At 38.8% G+C, this 20,673-nt stretch overlaps 2 protein-coding genes across 5 annotated transcripts; one reads left to right on the top strand and one right to left on the bottom strand.

The window, feature by feature from the left end:
- The first annotated feature begins 290 nt into the window (after positions 1–290).
- On the top strand, positions 291–7,252 carry CCNG1 (cyclin G1). Of its 2 annotated transcripts, none has more exons than XM_045825202.1 (7): positions 291–519; positions 1,634–1,897; positions 3,674–3,927; positions 4,529–4,607; positions 4,690–4,788; positions 5,006–5,196; positions 6,007–7,252. In XM_045825202.1, coding segments are annotated over exons 2-7 (888 nt in total). In that variant the 5' UTR covers positions 291–519; the 3' UTR covers positions 6,008–7,252. The 2 variants fall into 2 exon arrangements, with proteins under 2 accessions (XP_045681158.1, XP_045681147.1); XM_045825191.1 differs by having other exon boundaries at positions 5,006–5,200.
- A 4,167-nt stretch (positions 7,253–11,419) lies between these two features.
- Positions 11,420–20,570, bottom strand: NUDCD2 (NudC domain containing 2). 3 transcript variants are annotated; one of them, XR_006783596.1, is made up of 5 exons: positions 20,218–20,570; positions 18,076–18,124; positions 17,703–17,854; positions 15,024–15,191; positions 11,420–12,140 (listed from the first exon to the last, which is right to left on the bottom strand). XR_006783596.1 is itself a non-coding variant. In XM_045820795.1 (4 exons), exons 1-4 carry the CDS (start codon positions 20,404–20,406, stop codon positions 15,108–15,110), a joined length of 474 nt encoding a protein of 157 aa, XP_045676751.1. In that variant the 5' UTR covers positions 20,407–20,565; the 3' UTR covers positions 14,295–15,107. The 3 variants fall into 3 exon arrangements, 2 of the variants coding, with proteins under 2 accessions (XP_045676751.1, XP_045676765.1); XM_045820795.1 differs by lacking the exon at positions 11,420–12,140 and having other exon boundaries at positions 14,295–15,191; positions 20,218–20,565; XM_045820809.1 differs by lacking the exon at positions 11,420–12,140 and having other exon boundaries at positions 14,295–15,191; positions 17,703–17,779; positions 20,218–20,560.
- Between the last annotated feature and the right edge of the window lie 103 nt (positions 20,571–20,673).

Genomic DNA, 20,673 nt, shown 5'->3' with positions numbered 1-20,673 from the left:
TCGCGGCCAATCCTGCCCCCTGCAGACAGCAGACACCTTACCCGGGCCAGGGTTGGTGGGCGCAGCATTTCGTTCGCCCTCCTCTTCACTGACACATTGGAAAATTCTCCAATGAGAGACGCTTACAGGTAGGGGGCGTGGTCTCAAGGGGCGGAGAATTTGACGCCTTCTCTACAGATCAGCCCTCTTTGGTCCGCAGGGGCCATCCATCAAATGAACTACACCAATTAGCGATGAAAATACCCACCCAGCCCCTCGCAGGAAGGCCCCGCCCTCCTATAAAAGACTCGGGAGGCCGGTCCAGGTCCCTTCGGCTCCGAGCTGACCCTGAGGAGGTTAGTGTCGTCTGTGCGGCACTGCGGAGCCCTCCACCCAGGACAGCTCCCCCTCCCCGGGCCTCTCCCCTCTTGCCCACGAGTCCCCTCGCCTCCTAGGCCTCTCGGATCAGACATCGTGGGCTGAGGTGAGAGCAGGCCCGGGGAGGGTGATTACAGCGAAGGAGCCGCATTCGCGACTAAGGTGAGCTGGGGGGGCCGCGGGGGTACCTAGGGGGCATCTAGGGAGAAAGGTAGGGGGCGCTGGGTCAGAGGTGAGTCTGGCCCGCGCCCCGTTCCTGGATTAGCGATCCCGCTGCGGTCAGCAACAAGTCTGGGCTAGTCTGAGCCTGGAGGGGCTGGGCCAGATCCGACCTGCCTCAGGTCAGAGGGGTCTAAGTGTCCCCAGGAGGGCGGGTCCCGGATTTCTGCATGGGGGCGAAAGAGCTGAACCCATAAAGTTAGTGGCTGCCCAACCCTAAGTGTCCTCCTCCAGCAAGTAAGAGAACAGATAACTGTTGGTCTTTCAGTTGTGTGGGGAGGGACCGTGTGTGTGCCCAGGGCGTAGGATGTTCCCCAGGACATATAAATGTGCAATATTAACAAGCAATAAAATTGCACGTTCCTCTTGCAGGCTAGGTTAGCCTCCCGTCCCTCTACGTGCTCCCATAACACCCTTTAAGCTTCCTTTCCCAACACCAGTGAAGGTTCACAGTCATTGAGCGCCGTGCGCTAAACTCTATAGGAGTCGTCTTGTTTAGTCTTCAAAGCCAAAGAGACGAGATACTGTTGCATCATTTTACAGATGTAGCAATAAAGCTCAGTAATGTTGTCCAGTGTTGATTAGGCACCTACTGTATGCACTAAGCTCTATACTCAGGTGACCTCTTAGATTCTACACATCAAGTGAGGTAGGGAATAACCTCATACCCACTTGGCAAATGAAGAGCTAAGGACTAAGCAAAATTATCTAACTTGAACAGTTTACATTAATATGACAACCATCTAATTTCAGAGTTTTGATATCCTGTCTTACAATGCATAGTTATCTCTTGACAGTGAATGACTTGACAAGCGTTTCTTGGAAGATGTGCAATTTTTTAAAAAGAAGACAGACCTGGGCTTATTGTCTAGAAACTCACAATTTAGGATGTGACCAACTGGTTAGGGGGAGGGTGGGCATAACAGATGGCTCTCTGCTGCGACTTCGATGCATAGCCCCGTCGGGGGAGGGGAAACATGGTATCAAGCACTTGGCACAGTACAATGCAGGCAGGGCTGGCTGTTCTTATCCTTTCTGGGCTTTGTTCTATATATAGATGATAGAGGTACTCACCACAACCGACTCCCAGAAACTGCTACACCAGCTGAATGCACTGTTGGAACAGGAGCCGAAATGTCAGCCAAAGGTCTGTGGCTTGAGACTAATTGAATCTGCACACGATAAGGGCCTCCGGATGACTGCAAGACTGAGGGACTTTGAAGTGAAAGATCTTCTTAGCCTCACTCAGTTCTTTGGCTTCGACACAGAGACATTTTCTCTAGCTGTGAATTTACTGGACAGATTCCTGTCCAAAATGAAGGTATGTTTAAAGCTACATTACCCTGAGTTTTCCTTCATTGGGCTCAATGTGTTTTGCAGATTGCTAGCTTTGGGTTGGTATTCATAAACTTGACCTTTTTATTTTAAGCAGGTAGGCCATACTACAGATTTGAAGAATACTTTTTCTTATTATAATCAAGAGTAATGCATTATTTATTAAATGTTTGACACTGAAAAATAGTCCAATATCAAATAATTAATTGCAGTTTCCCAGTAGGAGAGTTGGCTGTTATTAAAAATCTTTCTTAATAGGTTGGGTGTTTTCATTTACATACTCTTTAAATTTTAAAAATGTGTTAGCAGCAAAATGCTAGATTGTGATTAAGAATGAGAGGGTGGGTTTTTTTCCCCTTCTAATCCCATCAATCACTTGGTCATTAGAGTATATAGATCTCCATTCAAGGATAAAATCCTAATTGTTTTAGCCTTAGACATACTCAGGTTGGCATAAGTTTGACATTCCCAGCCTCTACTTGCATACAATAGAGTATCTTCTGGTGGAGAAGCATTTATATTATTATTTCCTATGTTGGATAAGCAGGACACCAGTGTATCTTTCACAGTTCCTTTCACTGTTACAAATACATCACTTCTCTATGTGCCCGGGGTCATTGGTCGATAATGAGATTATCTGACAATTCAAATAAAGCTCATCTTTTACCTGGCTGGCGTAGCTCAGTGGATTGAGCGCGGGCTGCGAACCAAAGTGTTCCAGGTTCGATTCCCAGCCAGGCTACATGCCTGGGTTGCAGGCCATAACCCCCAGCAACTGCACATTGATGTCTCTCTCTTTCTCGCTCTCTCTCCCTCCCTTCCCTCGCTAAAAATAAATAAATAAAATCTTAAAAAAAACTCATCTTTTAGTCCTCAGTACCTAACACAATGTATCCTAGGAAGGAGGAACTCAATACTATATTTGTTCAATTAGATGGTTCAAGAAATTTGTTCAACAGACTAATTAAACCACTCTTTAGACAGCATGTGCAGGCATTATCTTGGAATGTATAAATGTTGCATAGAATAAATACATCTGTCCCTTAAGTATATTATAGTCTTCTGTGGGAATGTTTGTACCAATAACTATCCTACAATACGGAACATAAAAAACGTAATTACATTATGCCTCCAAAGAGGCAAAGACCTTGCTGGAAGGGTTCCAGGAGGAGGAGAGCACAAACACTGGCAAAGGCTTCTTCAAGTTTTTTTTGAGCTGCAGCTTAGGAGTGGATAGAATTCTGACTGTCTCACGTGGTAGACATTCAGAAAATGTTGAATAAAAAAAAGAGCTTGGTAGTAGATAGAGCTTTACAGGCAGAGTGAAAGTTACGTGCTATAGTATTTAAAAACTGATTTACATGTGTTACTACAAAGAAAACAGCCTGGAAAAACACAGCATTCTGGGAAGAAACTTCGTGCATGTGCTGTAAGGTGTTTCAGTCCTTGTCTAAGCCTTTGACCAGTTAACTTATTTGATCCAACCACAACACTGTGCTCACAATTCATTCTAGAGTGATTTTCTAAAAAGTAAGAGTTTTTATGTGCTAAACCCCAACATTATACTACAACTTAGTCCAGTTACTCCAAAATTGGTTTCAGGTAGGGTGCAAAGGGTCGATAGGCCACAGCTGATCTTTTGAATTCCTTCTGTTAACAAATATACTACAAAGACACATCTCCCTAATGGTGAGTGTGCGTTCTACATTGTCCTTTATGATTTTTGTTTTTAATTGAAGACATGGGCTTACTGTCTTTTTAGGTACAGCCCAAGCACCTTGGGTGTGTTGGACTAAGCTGCTTCTACCTGGCTGTAAAGTCCTTAGAGGAGGAAAGGAATGTCCCCTTGGCCAGTGACTTGATCCGAATAAGCCAGTATAGGTTCACGGTCTCGGACCTCATGAGAATGGAAAAGATTGTGTTGGAGAAGGTGTGCTGGAAAGTCAAAGCTACTACTGCCTTTCAGTTTCTGCAACTCTATTACTCACTCATTCAAGAGAACTTACCATTCGAAAGGTAAGTGAGCTTTGTTCTGAACCAAGGACATTTGGAAATCAGTTGTATTGTCTGGATGATGCTTAAACTCAATGTCCTGGGAAGATTCCTATCAAAGGAGCTGCAGCTCCTTGAAGTTGACTTCACTAACAGGAGGGAGGCTTTCGGTTGTCAGCAGCCTGTCAGTAGCTTATCAATTGCTTCAGTTGTCAGTAGCTTCTGGAAGTTATGTGAAGACTAATTCTTGGGACTAAAAGACACTTCAACCTTTATTTATATTACATTTTCCATTTATAGACTGGCTAACCTATAGAATTAATAGGTAAGCATCTAACAGATTTATGGAAAAAGGAAATTCAGTAGATGCAGAAATAGATTTATTAAAATAAAAAGAAACCCTGATCGTTGTGGCATGATTTTTTTTTTGGTCCTAAATCACCTAAAATTCCTGTATGGCATCTTTAAGGAGTTAACATCTCTGAAGGAAAGGGACTGGTCGACTTCAAATAATTTTCTATAAATGTGTACAAACTTAATATTAAAATTGACTCCATTTTTCTAAAAAGTTATCTTTTGACTAGATGTGAAATTATCTACATAAAATTAATCTCATTTTTTAAAGGAGGAACAGCCTTAATTTTGAAAGATTAGAAGCTCAACTTAAGGCGTGCCACTGCAGGATCATATTTTCTAAAGCAAAGGTAAATATTTTACGTAAAGAGTAAACCTATTTAGGTACCTGTTTTTATGGTCAACATTTACTTTAAAATGTATCTCTTTTAGCCTTCTGTGTTGGCATTGTCTATCATCGCACTGGAGATCCAAGCACAGAAGTGTGTAGAGTTAACAGAAGACATAGAATGTCTTCAGAAACATTCCAAGGTACGCCAAGGTCATTCCTGTTAACACTGTAAAGGAAACTAAACAACTTGTACTATCTCCTGAAGTAAAATGATATCGTGTTTGAAACTTAAGTAGCTTATCTTTAAATATTTTTTGGCGAGCAAAGACGTGTTCATAAGACTGTGATTATTACTGCAGTTAACTACTACAGGGCTTTTTTTAATTGAGTAGTAATTTTTTTTTAATTTGTGCACAGATAAATGGCAGAGATTTGACGTTCTGGCAAGAGCTCGTATCCAAGTGTTTAACTGAGTACTCGTCGGACAAGTGCTCCAAACCGAACGTCCAGAAGTTGAAATGGATTGTTTCTGGGCGAACTGCACGGCAACTGAGGCACAGTTACTACAGAATAAGCCACCTGCCGACAATTCCTGAAATGGTTCCTTAGTAGGTAAATTTGGTTCATAGTTATTCTCCATATAGAGAAGGTTTTCTAATGCTATAATTTTCCTCTACAACTCAAGAACTCTAATCTGAATTACCTTCAAAATAAACAAGATGGAGTCGGACTAGCCAACCAGAAAATCACTGGTCTAGTCAGCTAATATTTTAGTGCCTTAACTACATTCAAGGTGCAACACCCTAACAGTATGGAATTAGCCAACCTTTGATACGTACGTTAGCCACGTCATTAAGTTATCAGCTTAAAAAACAGCATCCTCTTTAATAACCTGAATTTTAAAAGTAGCATTAAAACATTAACTTTTAATTGCACATCATTTTGCTCTATGCCGACTCAAGCTCTGGCTCGTGTCAAGTTCAACAAGCCTGAGAAGGACCACAGGACCAAAAGTCCGCACCACCATCAGGTGACGGAAACTGTTAGCTTATAAGCAAAATCAGTATGATCTTGGATGCTGTATCTAAAGAAAAAATAAGTTCCCAGAGATGGTTTTCACATTGGGTGTTTGGAAACCACCAGGGCACACTACAGTGTATATCGTTAATGCCGCAGTTTGACTACTAGAAAGGAGGTACAGGCCTCATTGTCACTGACATACAGTCTTGCCATCTAACTTGAACTCACAGTGGTGATTTAACTCTTTTCCTATTCAAAACTAAATGTTAACATTTAACATACCTATATGTGACATGATTATGAATCTTAGATATAAGCAGTAAATCATTTTTAACAGTTTGTAATATTTATGTAAGGCAGACATCTGATAACATGATTCTTGTTGTTTGCTTAAATAGGATTATAACAGCAACAAAAGCTCTTCTGTGAAGCCATTCTCCACGATCCTGAAGAATGGATTCCATGATGTTATAGTGGATTTAAGCTGTGCATCCTCAAATATCACAAATAGATTAGCATCGATGTTCTCAGATTTGGGAAAACTGCCTAATTAACATTATGCTGTAGTGGAGTTATGCTTAAAGTTGAATTAATCTGAGGCACACAAACAATGCCAAGAACATCATGTGAAATGTGAACGACAAGTCTGGTAAAGTAAAACTGTGAATCTTCATTCCTCACATCGATCCAACTTTTTATATTGGGTCAGTCTATTTCAGTGGTATTAAAAATGGAAACCTACTTAATTTAAATTTTGAATAATGAGGTTTACATCAAAACCAACATTTCACAAATGCACTTTTAAGATACAACAGGAGTCACTATTTTAACCAGTGAAAATGGTTTCTTAGCATCCGTAACGTAAGTAATAGATTATCCAGAGATGTGGACCTTATTGCTACATGGGACTTAACATTTAAATTTGAGGGCATTTTATATAAAGCAAAACTACACATTTAGATATTTTGGCATATCAATTTATCTTTACAGTTTTTCCTAGAAAACATGTGATGTTTGTGTCCACAAAAAAAACTTTTATACAAAATCTGTTCCAATGTAGTCCAAATGAGAAAATTGGTTTTATTGTATTAGTGACTCAAATTTAACACCACTCTGAAAACTTACTGATTTAACACTCCAGAAGTTTTTACTAAGAACCATTTTTATAAAACTACCATTACTTCTAATTTAGAATTTTCTTCAAGGAGGGACTGTACTTCCACTAATTTCCCCCACTGTGTGAACAGAGTTGTAGGTAACTACACATCATAGTTACGACGTCGCCGAGGTGGTGTTTGGGATTTTCTAGTCAGTTGGTGCATGCAAGGAGATAGATCTACAGTGCCAAGTGTCGAGAGTGGTTTACTCAGGGCGGTGTGTAGCGTGAGTCCACCCAGGATGACTATACCCAATTTTGACATCATGTTATGGATAAATAAATACGTACTGGAAAGTAAACCAAAGAACCACAGTGTACTTTGTAAACAATGTTTTGTGGATAACCTCAGTTTTCGCAAAAGGCTGGTACATTTCAATGTTTTGATCACATCCATGTTAATTTTGAGTTGGTAGAGGTAACCTAACCAACTACCATTATGTTTTGGTACTAAGGGAGATACATTTTAATAAAGTAATTGAAATGCATTAGTTTGCTGGGTGGTTTTCTGTTTCTCTTAGGATTCAACAAACTATTTTGGCAGTGTGATGGCAGAACCACAATAAAAAGCTATCTCGACAGTGTCAGTTTAAATTTAGCGCTAAAGAAAGATGTATGGTAGCAGAAAAAAATCTTAATAGTATGGCTGTTGCACTAATTGTTTTTTAAAATAGGTGCACGATGACAAATATGCTTAATATGCACTTAAAAATTTACCTTTAGGCACTGTGGTTATCACTTAGACTCGTCACTACGAATGGACATCCTTAATGCCACATCACCCTTAGGTCCAGCCCACCTTCCCCTAATTAAACAGCATTCCAGATAGTGGTTGACAGCAACAGGTAACTTGCACGTATTGTGTTAGTTTGTTTAGATCAACTGGTAATAATTATTGAACTAAAAACATAATTTTCAACTGTTCATGCTTAATTAAACCAACTGAAGTGGACACTGCAAAAAATTACTGATGAAGAAAAACTTAAGTCTCCTTTTGCCCTTAACTCAGATTATATATTTAATAAGCCCTCTTTCACAAGGGTTATTTTTAAAAAGGTATCTGAACCTTATCTGTATTTACATTTATGCAACACTATCTAAAAAAAAGACATCTCTGATCTAATATTTGTGGTTAGCAATGAAGTTTCTACTATCAGGTACTATTGTTAGATATTTTATATGAATCATATATAATCCTCCAAAGGGTATGAGGTTAACCCAATTTATAAATGACCTAGAACCACAGAAAAGATAAGTGACTAGCTCAAGGTCACATCGAATCCATACAGTTCTGCCCAAAAGGCTGTGAACATCACCTCCCCAAAAAGGTTAAATGGATTCATGAAACTATAATTCCCAATAAAACTAACCATGTTATATATATTATATATATGACACAGTCTGGCCATATTAATTAGTGCCACCATCAGGATCAACACTCAAGGATTCATTTTCCCTATTTTATACTAATTTTTATAAAATGCATTACTGCTTACTCTGTGTGAAACCTGTAATTTTTCATAAACCAAAAACAGTAAACATAATTTAAAAAGTTAATTTTTAAATATTAATTCAACAAAGTAGATTTAGAAGCAATCAAAATGGCCTGGTATAAAGAGGGACATTAAATAATGATAAAATCAGCAAGTCACCAAGAGGACACAAAACTAAATATGCATGCACCTCACATCAGAGCTTGAAAATACATCAGTGAAAGGAAAAGTGGACAGAGCTTCAGTTACAGCCGGAGACTTAAACACGCCTGGCCTCTCGGTCATCTACAGAACCACTACGAGAAAATCTGCAAAGACTTGGAAGAGTTGGATGATACTGACAACCAACTGGATCTGCTTGACATGAAAACTTCATCCTAAAACCGCAGAACAGGCACTCACTTCAAGTGCATGTGGGACTCTCACCAACAGAGACCATATCCTGGGTCATAAAATAAAATGTAAAAGAAATTGCCCTGACCAGTGTGGCTCAGTTGGCTGGACACTGTCCTGCAAAACAAAAGGTTGTCGGTTTGATCCCTCTCCCCGGTCAGGGCACACGCCTGGGATGCGGGTTCGCTCCCCGGTCTGGGTGCGTAGGAAAGGCAACCAATTAATGTTTCTCTTGCACATCAGCGCTTCTCTCCCTCTCTTTGTCCTTCCTGTCCCCTCTTTCTAAGAATAAATGAATAAAATCTAAACAAAATTTTTTTAAAGAAACTTAAATCATGCAAGTATGTTCTCTGAACATAAACTACAAATCAGTAACAAATAAGGGCAAAATCTCCAAACACTTGGAAATTAAACAACGGACTTCTAAACAGTTCATGTCTCTAAGAGGAAGTCCCAAGAGAAATAAAATATTTTGAACCCAATGAAAATGGAAATAAAAATGTGTGGAATGAAGCTAAACCAGTGCATAGCAATAACTGCTTCTATTAAAGAAAAAAGGTCTCAAATCAGTAACTAAGCTTCCATTTTAATAACTAGAAAAAGGGCAAAATAAAACCAAAGCAAGCAGAAGGGGAAAAGTCATAAAAAAAAAGGAGGAGTAAAAAAATACAATGAACTAGAACAAAATAACATGAAAAATCAATAAAACTAAAACTATGTAGTTCTGTAAAAAGAGCAATATAATTAATAAACCTCTAGAAAGATTGACAGAAACGACCAATATTAGGAATGAAAGAGATACTGCTATAGACCAGAAAACATTAAAAGGACTCTGAGGAAATGGGGCACTAACAACCCTCTGCTAGTTAGATGAAATGAATCTATTCCTGGAAAGCCACAGATGAAAAAAAACTTAGCTAAAATAAATTAGATAGCCTGAGTAAATTCTGTAATTATTTTTTAAAGTTCACCCATTGTTTAAAATCTTACTGACAAATCCCATAAAACATTTTAAAGAGACTTAAATTCTACAAATCTAGACAGGAGAATCACTTCCAACTCATTTTATAAGGCCAGCATTACCCTGATACCAAACCAAGATAAAATGCAAAACAAAACAATAACAAAAAACTAGGAACTAATATCCCAAAGGAACAGACACAAAAATCCTCAACAAACAAATTCAGGTATATAAGTGAAATAATATTCTATGACCAAGTTTGAGAAGGGGCAAGATAAGAGCTAGTTCAAAATTTAAAAGTCAATATAATCCTCCAAATTATCGGTCTAAGGATAAGACTGTCAGCTGATTTCTGAAAGGAAACTTTACAGGTTAGAAGAGACTGTCCAGAAATATTCAAAGTGATGAAAATCAGGAACCTACAGCCAATATTGCTCTACCCAGCAAAGCTATCATTTAGAATGAAAAGGCAGATAAACAGCTTCCTTGACAAGAAAAAGCTAAAGGAGTTCACCATCACCAAACTATTATTTTATGAAATGTTAAAGGGACTTATTTAAGAAAAAGATCAAAACTATGAACAATAAAATGGCAATAAGTACATATCTATCAACAACTGAATCTGAAAAAACAAAGAAAGCAAACAAGAATAGAGACAGAATTATGGATAAGGAGAGTGTTTTGATGGTTGCCAGATAGGAGGGGAGTGTGGGGAATGGCCGAAGAGGTGAGGGGATTAGGAAGTACAAATAGGTAGTTACAGAATAGCCATGGGGATATAAAGTACAGTATAGGAAATGGAGCAGCCAAAGAATTTACATGCATGATCCAGGATATGAACAAAGTTCTAGGGATGGCCTGAGGGAGCGGGGGTGCTGAGTGGAGGGGGACAGAGGGAAAAAATTGGGACAACTGTAATAGCATAATCAATACAACATTTTTTAAAAACATGATTTAATCAATCAATACCAAAAAAGAATTTTGAGAACATTCAAATCCATTCACGAGAAAAATCCTATTAAGTAGGAATTAATAGATGAGAACTTCCTCAACCTATACTGGTCATCCATAAAAACCTGTAGCTAATGTAACTCTTAACAGTGAAAGACTTAATGCTCTAGAAACTAGCATCCAGAGCAAGAAGGGATGTCTGCCTTCACCTCTTCTATTCTCTCAAGTACAATGAAGCAAGAAAAGGAAATAAAAGACCTATAGACTAGAACAGACAAAAATCACCTGTTCTCATTTGTGGTTTATGCAGAAAATACCAAGGAATAAACAACAAAACTGCCTACCACTAAGGAGTTGAACAAAATCACAGGATACAAAATCAACAAACAAAAATCAAACGTATTTCTGTGCACTGGCGGTGTGTAATTAGAAACCGAAATTTCAAAAAGTAATCATGTACAACAGCTCCAGGAAATGAACGTTAAAAATAAATGTAACAAAAGATATAAAGGTTCCATAAGCTGAAAACCACAAAACGCTGATGACTGAAATCAAGAAGTCCTCAACACAGACACACTCTATCTCCATGGCATAGAGGGCTTGCATGCTGGTCCAATGAAAACCCCAGAAGAACGTTTTGTACAATATAGACTGATTTGAAACTTTGTATAGAAAGGCAAAGAAACTGAAAATAGTCAGAACAATTTCAAACAAGAATTACATTGAGGGAACTATGCTACCCAATTTTGACTTATTATAAAGCTGTAATTGTCAAGGCGGTGTGGTATTGACAAAGGGACACAGAGATCAATGGGACAGAATGGAAACCAAAAGACCCACATAAAGAATAACTGAGTTTTGACAAAAGTGCAAAAACAGTTTAATGGAGAATGGTCTTTTCAACAAATGATACAGAAACAAATGGACATCCATATGCAAAAAATGAACCCCCTATATTTTACAGCTTATACAAAAAATAACGTAAAGTAGGTTACAAATCTAAGTGTAAAACAAAATTATAACTCTTTTAGAAGAAAACATTGGAAAAAATCCTTATAACCTGGGATTGTGCAGTGTTCTTAGACATTAACACCAAAAGCATGATGAATTGGACTCCATCAAAACTGAAAGCATTCACGCTTCAAAAGACACCATAAAGAAAGTTAAAAAAAATATAATAATGCAAATCTCATTTCTGATCAGGGACTTGTATCCAGAATATATTTTTTAAAAACCTCTTAAAATTCAATTAAAAAAAAACAGATAACCCAATTTAAAACTGGGAAGGATCTGAATAAACATTTCCCCACAGAAGATACACCAATGGTAAATAAGAAGAAAAGATGCTCAATATAGTTAGTCAGGGAAACCCAAACTGAACCCACACTGTAGTAGCACTTCACACCCACTGATACGGCTGGAATCAGAAGTCACGTAACAAGTGCTGACAAAGACGTGGAGACTGGAACTCCCACATGCTGCTGATGGGAATGTAAAATGGCGCTGCCACATTGGAACAATCCAGAAGTTCCTCAAGGTATTAAACATAAAGTTTCCACATAACTTGAAATTCGACTCCTATGTAAGAAACAAAAATATAACCTGCATATAAGAACTTGTGCTTGAATGTTTATAGACAGCATTACTCATAATAGCCAAAAACGTAGAAACCTCCCAAATATCCACCAACTGACCAATGGATAACCCACGTGTGCTAGTACACACACAAAAATAAAATTAATGTACTGGCATATAACGTGGGAAAAAGCCTCTAAGCTATTATGCTATGCAAAAGAAGCCAGTAAGCCCCAGACCACAGATTATGACTTCACATATGTGAAATGTCCAGAGCACGGAACTGTAGGAGATGGAGAGTAAATTAGTGGGTGCTTGAGGCAGGAACTGGGGTGAGGATAATGGCTGAAAGGTATGGGGTTTCTTTTGAGGTAAGAAAATGAAAATTGACCATGGTGGTTAAATATGTGACTACACTAAAAACCACTGAATTATACACTTTAAATGGGTAATGTGTATATAGTATGTAAATTATATCTCAATATAACTTTTTAAAAAAGATTACTCATGATTTCATTTATATGAACTCCTCAAAAAGACAAATCTAACATGAAATAGTTTTTGGAATTGAACTCTTCAATCTCCTGATTTTCAAGGAAACGTGTGTCTCCACATGTTTTTTTTTATTTTAATTATTGTTCAAGTACAGCCCACCCCTCCATCTGCCCTTTACCCCCATTCCAGCCCACCCCTCCATCTCTACATGTTAAAATTCACAAAACTACAAACAAAAAGAGTTCATTTTACTGTATGTCAATTCAAAACATACAATTTTTTAAAATGTCAAATGAGAAGCCAATCAAAAGAAAAAACACCTCTTCCCCAACAATTCATTCCTGAAGTGAATGGGTAACCTGAACGAGACAGGGATCTGGCCGAAGGGTGTGGCTGAGCTGAAGGGGCCCAGAGAGGGGGGTTAGGGTCCAACAAGGTGTGAAGAATATCACTGCTTGGCATAAGGTGCTGGAGCCTAAACAGAGTGAGGAAGGCATTCATTCATGGGGTCACAGCCTAGAACGGGGAACCTAATGTATGAAGGATCATAGAATCCACTAGTGTTCAAAGGAGTTATATAGAAAGAAGACAAAAATGACCCCATGAGATTAGAAATGCAAGCTGAAGAGTGAACTCACGGTTTCTGACACATATACAGAGGTAAATGTATGCACTTCACACACATCAACAGCAACTGCTCACTAGCACACACACCTTGACCTCGAAAAGCCGTTCTCTACTAATGAGAACCAGGATTCCTTGAAAAAATTGCTGATTCTTGAGCTAGGACAGGAAAAGCATAATAAGCCTGGTATACTGTGTGACAGATTACGAAATTGCTTAAATTATGATGGGGACATGTCACAGGACATAGAAGGTTCCTAGAAGGGTCTGACACTGACCAAATCTAGAAAAAATGTTCAGCATCGAAGTATTAGGAATAAGAGATTATAACCCGCTGAATGAAGCAGGAAATTATGACTCTGTAAAGATGCAATAAAATGAAAGTGTGATGAAAACCAAGGTAGTATTTTCAAACTACCTTCCACAAAGTACTTAATTATAAACACACAAAGTGTGTTTTACAATGAAGACTGGCAGACACCACTTTAAGTAATCACCATCAGCAAAAGAACAAAGTGAAATTCTTAACTCATGATAGTACACAGTAAGAACACAGCATCACTTCTTTAATACTCCTGCCCAAGATGCAAAACCTGGCTCTAATAATGAAATACCAGACATAATTCAAAAGGAGGAATGCTGTTTTTAAAAAAACTAGCCTGAAATCTTCAAGCTAGCCTGAAATCTTGGCACTTGCCAAGGTTATAAAAGTCAAGGAAAAATCAGGACTTGCCCCAGATTTAAGCAGACTGAAGACACGCGACAACTAAAGCAAAGGCATGATTCTGACTGCACCCTCTTGCTGTAAAAGACTTGATTGGGACAACTGAACTTGAATGGAATGAAGGTCTGAGGATCCGCTGGTCATGTGTCAGTGCTTGCTCCTGGACTTCAATGGTTGTGCTGCAGTTACATGTAAGAGCATTTCCTCCCCAGGAAGGACAAGCCGAGGTATGCAGAGACAACTGAGTGTCATGTCATCAACCCACACACAAATCGTTCGGGAAAGTAAAAAAAAAAAACAAACTCTGCATCTTCTAACTTTTCTGTACATTTAAAATTGTTTAAAATTTATTTTTAAATTAAAAAGGAGATAAAAAGGATAAAATAAAATGTAAAGACAATTCTCACGTCTATGTCTGGATCACTGAATACCCAAATGATGTCACCCATTTATATCACTGACCATGACCTGGTTTTTGTCACTCATAGTGCACTTGCCCAGTAACCACATTCACCTCACCTAATGCTTCGTCAGTTAACTGTTTAATTTTTGGACATAAAGTGATCTCTCAGGAAATAATACACTAATTCAGAGACTTTCATTAACTGTTAAAATTAACTTACTCAGAATATATTTGTAGATTTTTTCCTTTTCTAAATTTTTTCTCAGTAATATAATTTCCTTGTGTGAACTGGTATACTTAGACAAAGGGGTACACAATTCCTATTTAGAAAAGTTTAATAGTATTATTCTTGCATCACACTTATTAAAAGAAAAAACTTAATTTTCCCTGAAGGCAACCTGTCATTTCATATGATCTATAACCTGTTTTTGTATTAAAAATATAGATTAAATATGAAACTAGCAAAATGCAGCATTTGAAACTTAATGCTGAGCAAAAACAAGTCCAAAAAAAGTTACCATTATATCAATAGAATATTCCCCACAGTATTTAAGATGTTTCCTATGTAAATCATATTTGAATGCAATCTTGAGAACCATATTTAAATGTATTTTGCAGTTAGTTAACTGGAGGCACCCACATTCTTCTTCCCCGACACAATCTGTTCTTTGACCAAGCTGGCAACACCTGCTCGAGTCCACGGAACGCAGCGAAACAGCAGCAGCTACTTCTCAAGATTCGAGAAATCTGGTCCACCTTTCGTGTAGTTTCCTGAGATTTCTGCTCCGCTGAAGTCAAAACCAGGATTCTAAAAGATAGGAAAAAATTATGATAAAACTTATAAGGAAAAATACAAGTAAACCAAAAGGAAAATGGTAAAAAGATATGAACTGGCAGGTGACAAAAAAAGGAAATCTAAATGGCTAAAAAACATGTAGAAATGTACCAAGCTTCACTGTAATCACCAAAATGGAACTTAAAACTACAAGGTATTTTTCAATTTTCAGACCTACAAATATTTAGAAGATTCAATATATGTGTTGCAAAGTTGACAAGTGTATGGACGAACACATCCGTTAGTATCAGTGTAGACACAGATTTTAATAGCTGGCAATTCTGAGACCTTACTATATGCCAGGTAGGGTTCGAAAGCTACACATACATTAACAGAGTTAATCCCCATAACAATCCTAAGTAAGCATTACCTCAGGCTTTAGTGCTTTTGGAGGGCATTTCATTTATTCAACAAACATTTATTGAGTTCCTACGGTTTGGATGACACCATTAATGTCCTGTGTAATTCAAGAGTCAACAAAGATCCCTGTGTCGGTGGAGCTTACACTCGAACAGGAGACAAATAATAAACCATTCAGTTAGCTGGTGCAGGAGTCAGCAAACTTTCCTATCAGGAGCCAGGCAGTAAGTATTTTAGGTTTTGAAGACTACTACATGGTCAGTCATAACTGCTCGATTCTGTTGTGGCCACTATGAAAGACAATACACAAACGAATGAGCATAGCAGCGTTCCAAAACACTTCACTTCAAAAACAGGCAGTGGGCTGGACTTGACCCATGGACCATAGTTGCTGGCCACTATCTAGTGTATTAAAAGTTGGTGTGTAGTATGTTAACAGTTAAGTGCTATAGGAAAAAAGAAAGAAAGTGGGGCAGAATAAGGGAAATGAAGAGTTTACGGTATTTAAATAGGATGATCAAGACTCAAAGAATGCTCACCGAGGAATGACTTGAAAGCAGTGAAGTCAGGCAAGCTGTGGGAAAAGAGCACTGCAGTCAAAAGAACAGAAAAGCAATGGCCTGACATGTGGAAGGAAGAGCAAAAAGGCCTGCACGCTAGAGCAGAATGACCCAGGGGGCTACTAGCAGGAGAGGAGGTCCAGAGGATCAGGAAGGCCAGACCAGACTGAGCCTTACAAGAGACCTTGTCTTGTACTAGTGTGAAGGGGTTCAAAAGAGAGAAGTGATGTAATCTGCCTTGCACTGCAAAAGGACTGCTCTCACTGCGCTAACTGCTACCTCGAGAGGACTGCAGCCTGGCAAAGGGAGAAGTGAAGAGAACAACTAGATTACTGAAGTAACCTAGACAAGAAGACAGTAGAGGACAGCCAGACCATAGTGGCGGTGGCGGAACCAGCAAGGCTTCCCGACAAAATGGACAGGGTGTAAGAAACAGACAGGAATGGAGGATGATTCCCTAATTTTCTTTTCATTTGAACAACTTGTGTCCAGCAATGAAGATGAGGCTAGACGTAGAACAAACGTGGGAGGGAAGTTAAGAACTTCATGTTGGACGTGTTAAGATGAGTATGTTTGTTAGCCGAGTGGAGCTGCTGAACAGGCAATTGGAGATGCAAGTCCAAAATCCAGGAGAAAAGTCTAGGCTAGAGATACACATCTGGAAAACACTACAGAGATGGAAATTACCCATGAAAATTTTAACACGGTTTTGGTGTAGTAATTCTTCTCCTAAATATCTTAAAGGAATATTTCAAGAGTTTCACAGATAGGAAAGCACAAAATTTGTTTGAAATAGCAGACAGAAATGGGGAAATCTAAATCTTATCAAACAGGAGTACCTAAATATTACAATACCTTCAGACTAGAAAACACCCTGAAGCAGTAAAGAAATAAGCTTTATCTATGTGTACTAATAAGGAAAGAAATCCAAAATATAGTATTAGAAAAGAAACATGACCAATATACACAGTGTGATTCTCCATTCATGTTAAAAACAAAACAAGCCAATATAATGAGATTTAGACAGCGGTGTGGAATGCAGAGATGATGGTGAAGGAAGGACCCTTTCATTTTTTTACACTGTATAAGTCTATACTGATTGAGTTTTTATTACTTTATTCATACATTACTGATTACATTAAATGAATTTAAACTTAGAAATCATGATAATATAAATTCTCAAGAAAATCTGTTAAAAAATCCAATCCATATCTAAAAAGGCCAGTCATTTTTCCAGTCATTTATTTTTTTTATTTTTTTTTAAAGATTCTATTTATTTATTTTTTAGAGAGGGAAGGGAGGGAAAAAGAGAGAGAGAGAAACATCAATGTGCGGTTGCTGGGGGTCATGGCCTGCAACCCAGGCATGTACCCTGACTGGGAATCGAACCTGCGACACTTTGGTTCGCAGCCCGCACTCAATCCACTGAGACCAGTCATTTATTTTTGTTAACTCCTCTACAGAACTTTTATAATTTTTATAATCTCATGAGTTCTAGTTTCAAGAAATATTTCTCTGTTTTTAAGACATTTAATGACACATATTATATAGTTATCTGACTTACTTCTTTCTGGAATCTCTCTAATGTAAGCTTTCTTTGCATTTGGTCTTGCACCCAAGGATCAGCTGCATATTCAGATTCTAGAAGAGAAGTCCAACAATTTGCTGCATCTCTCTTTGTCTTTGTAAGAACAATACGAACCATCTTTCTATCCTCTAAACAAACAAAAATCACAAAGAAATTGGAGTTCATTTATTAAATTATATATTTTCAGAAACCATCAGGTAATCTTGCCATACAATTGTTAACACATTTCTATTACTGTATCTTCCAAAGCTGCAAAGACAAAACACCTAAAACAACAGTGAAAACATACTAAGTTCCAAGACAAAATTAATTTTTAAAGACTCTAAGACTTGTAATAGATTACCCTTACCCAAAGTCCATGTTCCCTCATCAGCTATTGTAGAATCAAAGAGCTTGCCCTGAAAAATAAACATATAAGGTACTAAAAATATAGAAACTTCATTAATTTCATAAAGCCTTCATGATCTAAGACATACCTAATTTCCTATCTAATCCACATATAATTGTCTAATTTGGATAGAACACAGAGATAAAGTTTTACACTATTTCAACCCATGGGTAAGTGCTCAACCCTAAGTTTCCTGCTAGCAAGTGAAAGGGAACCTAGTTTACACTGCTTGGAGTATCTACTTTGACAGAGAATACAGGGTTCTCTGAAGAAAGATCAGGGCTCCTTAAGCTCTTTAAGATGAAGAAATACTACTGATCACTCATTAGCCAAATATGAAATTTGTATCTGAAATGTTTTATCAATTAAGATAAATTACAGGAGCTCTCCTGATGAAATTAATAAGAAATGTCTTTTAAAATAAACTTTAAGCTCTGGCTGGCGTAGCTCAGTGGATTGAGCGTGGGCTGCGAAGCAAAGTGTCGCAGGTTCAATCCCCAGTCAGGGTACATGCCTGGGTTGCAGGCCACAACCCCCAGCAACTGCACACCGATGTCTCTCTCTCTCTCTTTCTCCCCCCCTTCCCTCTCTAAAAATAAGTAAATAAAATCTTTAAAAAAATACAAAATAAAATGAAATAAACTTTAAAAACCGGCTCAATCTCTTTGTTGGGCAGCTTAGCATTAAAAAATTCTTTTAGCATATACTATAGATGACATCCGATTAGTTCCTTCTTTTTAGAAACCCATTTTAAGAAAGAAGCAACATGTAAATTGAACTGAATGCATCTGCTGAAACCTGTTTTGATGTGCTGCTTGCCAGATTTGTTTTAGAAAATATCATGTTAAAAAAGGATACATTTTTTCCTCATGCCAATACTTGTGAAAAAAAATCCTACTGGCATAAATGTACATCTAATATCCGAGAGCGAAGAATTATCGCTCAATTCCCAAGTTATTGGAATTACTAAGGTAAATTTGAACTGTAACCTTAGACCACTGTTCTAGAAATTATCAACTACACAAATATTCAGAAAGGTCATTTGGATCCATGTGATATAAGTCCATGTCTTTCACATGAATCTTCCTTTTCTCAAAGGCACTCAAAGCACTTCTATAGAAAATACTAAGAGCTAACTTATGCTGTGTGGCTTATTACAGATCACAAACTACTCCCAGCTCTTTATTCACATGGATACTATGTTATGCTGAAACTGGTCCTATAAAAATGGTCCTGTAATTACCGAACTTTTTGGATGGACGTTTTTTTGGAGTCACTGAAAATTTCCTGCCCAAGATTACAAAACTAACGGCAGAACCAGGTAACCTACCAGTTTTCACCATGCCATCAAAAATCTTGGGCATGTAATCAGAGAAAGGAATCTAATTTTGACTTAACTGAGTTTAACTATAAAGCTTAACAAGGCAAAGGTGGACCCCACACCCAAAGGGCACTGATGAGAATAAACGGGGTATTATTCCCTTCACACACCTCTTGATCATCTGCTTAACCACTCCAGAAACATGCAGAATTTTTCTAATTTTTCGATGAGAAAAAATTACCTGGCATCAATACCGTCGGTATTCGATATTAGGTGTACATCGAAAAATCACCTGACATCACCCCTGAATCCTCATCCCGTTATCCTTACCCTTGACTTTCTTCTTTGCTTCCCTGTAATTGCCTATTATTTTAGGATTTTTGTGCCTTCCTGCTTGCCGTAACTCTGGTTCTGGATCCCTGTCTGTCCCGTTCGACGCAGTTCCCCCAGCACTTAGGGCGGTGCCTGGAGCAGAGTGTATGGGATATAAATACTTGTTTCTTTAACGCTCTAGTTACAGGGTTCTCAGCTGACGACCCGCTAAGGCACAACAGAAGCAGCTTCATTCGGTTTAGCAAAACAGTCGGAAAAATGGGCTCCCCAAGTTTCCACGTCAACTCAGGACTGGCCCTGGAGATGGGGGATCGGACCAGACCAAAATCAGGCCAATTTTATCGCTCTTTCCGCCAGCCAGAAAAACCCAACGGCCTTCCAACAGTCTTCCTGCGGAAACCGTAGGACTCGGGAATCTGGGGAAGGCGCAAGACCCAACCTGCCGCTACCTTGAGGATCTCGCGGCCACCCACCGCCAGCGCTACATGCCGGCTCTGCAGATCACACCGGATATCCTGGGCGCGAGTGCCTGGCGGCACCTGAATTTCAATGAACACCTCCTCCAAAGTCTGGTACCACTGGCCCCACGGCGTCCCGCAGGGAACCACCCCACTGCGCTCCTCGAACGGGGCCGACATACTCCAGGTGCCTCCGGGCGACAGCTGCACTAAGCGAAATGCGCGCCTGCGCTGACCGTCCACGCTTAGGCCCCGCCCCGGCCGCTCCCCCTGGGTCACCACTCATGCGCAGGAATGTCAGCTGAGGTCTCAGTGTATTTGATTTCCCCTCTTAATGGCTGTTTAGGACACTGTCAGAACCCAATTCGAAGTAACTGACATCCAGAGAAGTTGACATCCAAGGAAGGGTGGGAGAGGGTTGGAACCAATAAGGATGGAACTCACTGC

Source organism: Phyllostomus hastatus, unplaced genomic scaffold, assembly GCF_019186645.2.
Source record: "Phyllostomus hastatus isolate PE091 unplaced genomic scaffold, TTU_PhHast_1.1 phas_contig_150, whole genome shotgun sequence".
Lineage (NCBI taxonomy): Eukaryota > Metazoa > Chordata > Mammalia > Chiroptera > Phyllostomidae > Phyllostomus > Phyllostomus hastatus.
This window is presented reverse-complemented; position numbering and strand designations above follow the sequence as displayed.

What these genes read in the sequence shown, in the direction of transcription:
- CCNG1 (XM_045825202.1), top strand. Translation starts at nt 1,634, where the DNA reads ATGATAGAGGTACTCACCACAACCGACTCCCAGAAACTGCTACACCAG. An exon ending in GATTCCTGTCCAAAATGAAG is followed by an intron (nt 1,898 to 3,673) that starts GTATGTTTAAAG and finishes CTGTCTTTTTAG; the next exon opens with GTACAGCCCAAGCACCTTGG. An exon ending in GAGAACTTACCATTCGAAAG is followed by an intron (nt 3,928 to 4,528) that starts GTAAGTGAGCTT and finishes CATTTTTTAAAG; the next exon opens with GAGGAACAGCCTTAATTTTG.
- NUDCD2 (XM_045820795.1), bottom strand. Translation starts at nt 20,406, where the DNA reads ATGTCGGCCCCGTTCGAGGAGCGCAGTGGGGTGGTTCCCTGCGGGACG. An exon ending in GTGGCCGCGAGATCCTCAAG is followed by an intron (nt 18,125 to 20,217) that starts GTAGCGGCAGGT and finishes TTTATTTTTCAG; the next exon opens with GGCAAGCTCTTTGATTCTAC. An exon ending in TAGAGAGATTCCAGAAAGAA is followed by an intron (nt 15,192 to 17,702) that starts GTAAGTCAGATA and finishes CCTATCTTTTAG; the next exon opens with AATCCTGGTTTTGACTTCAG.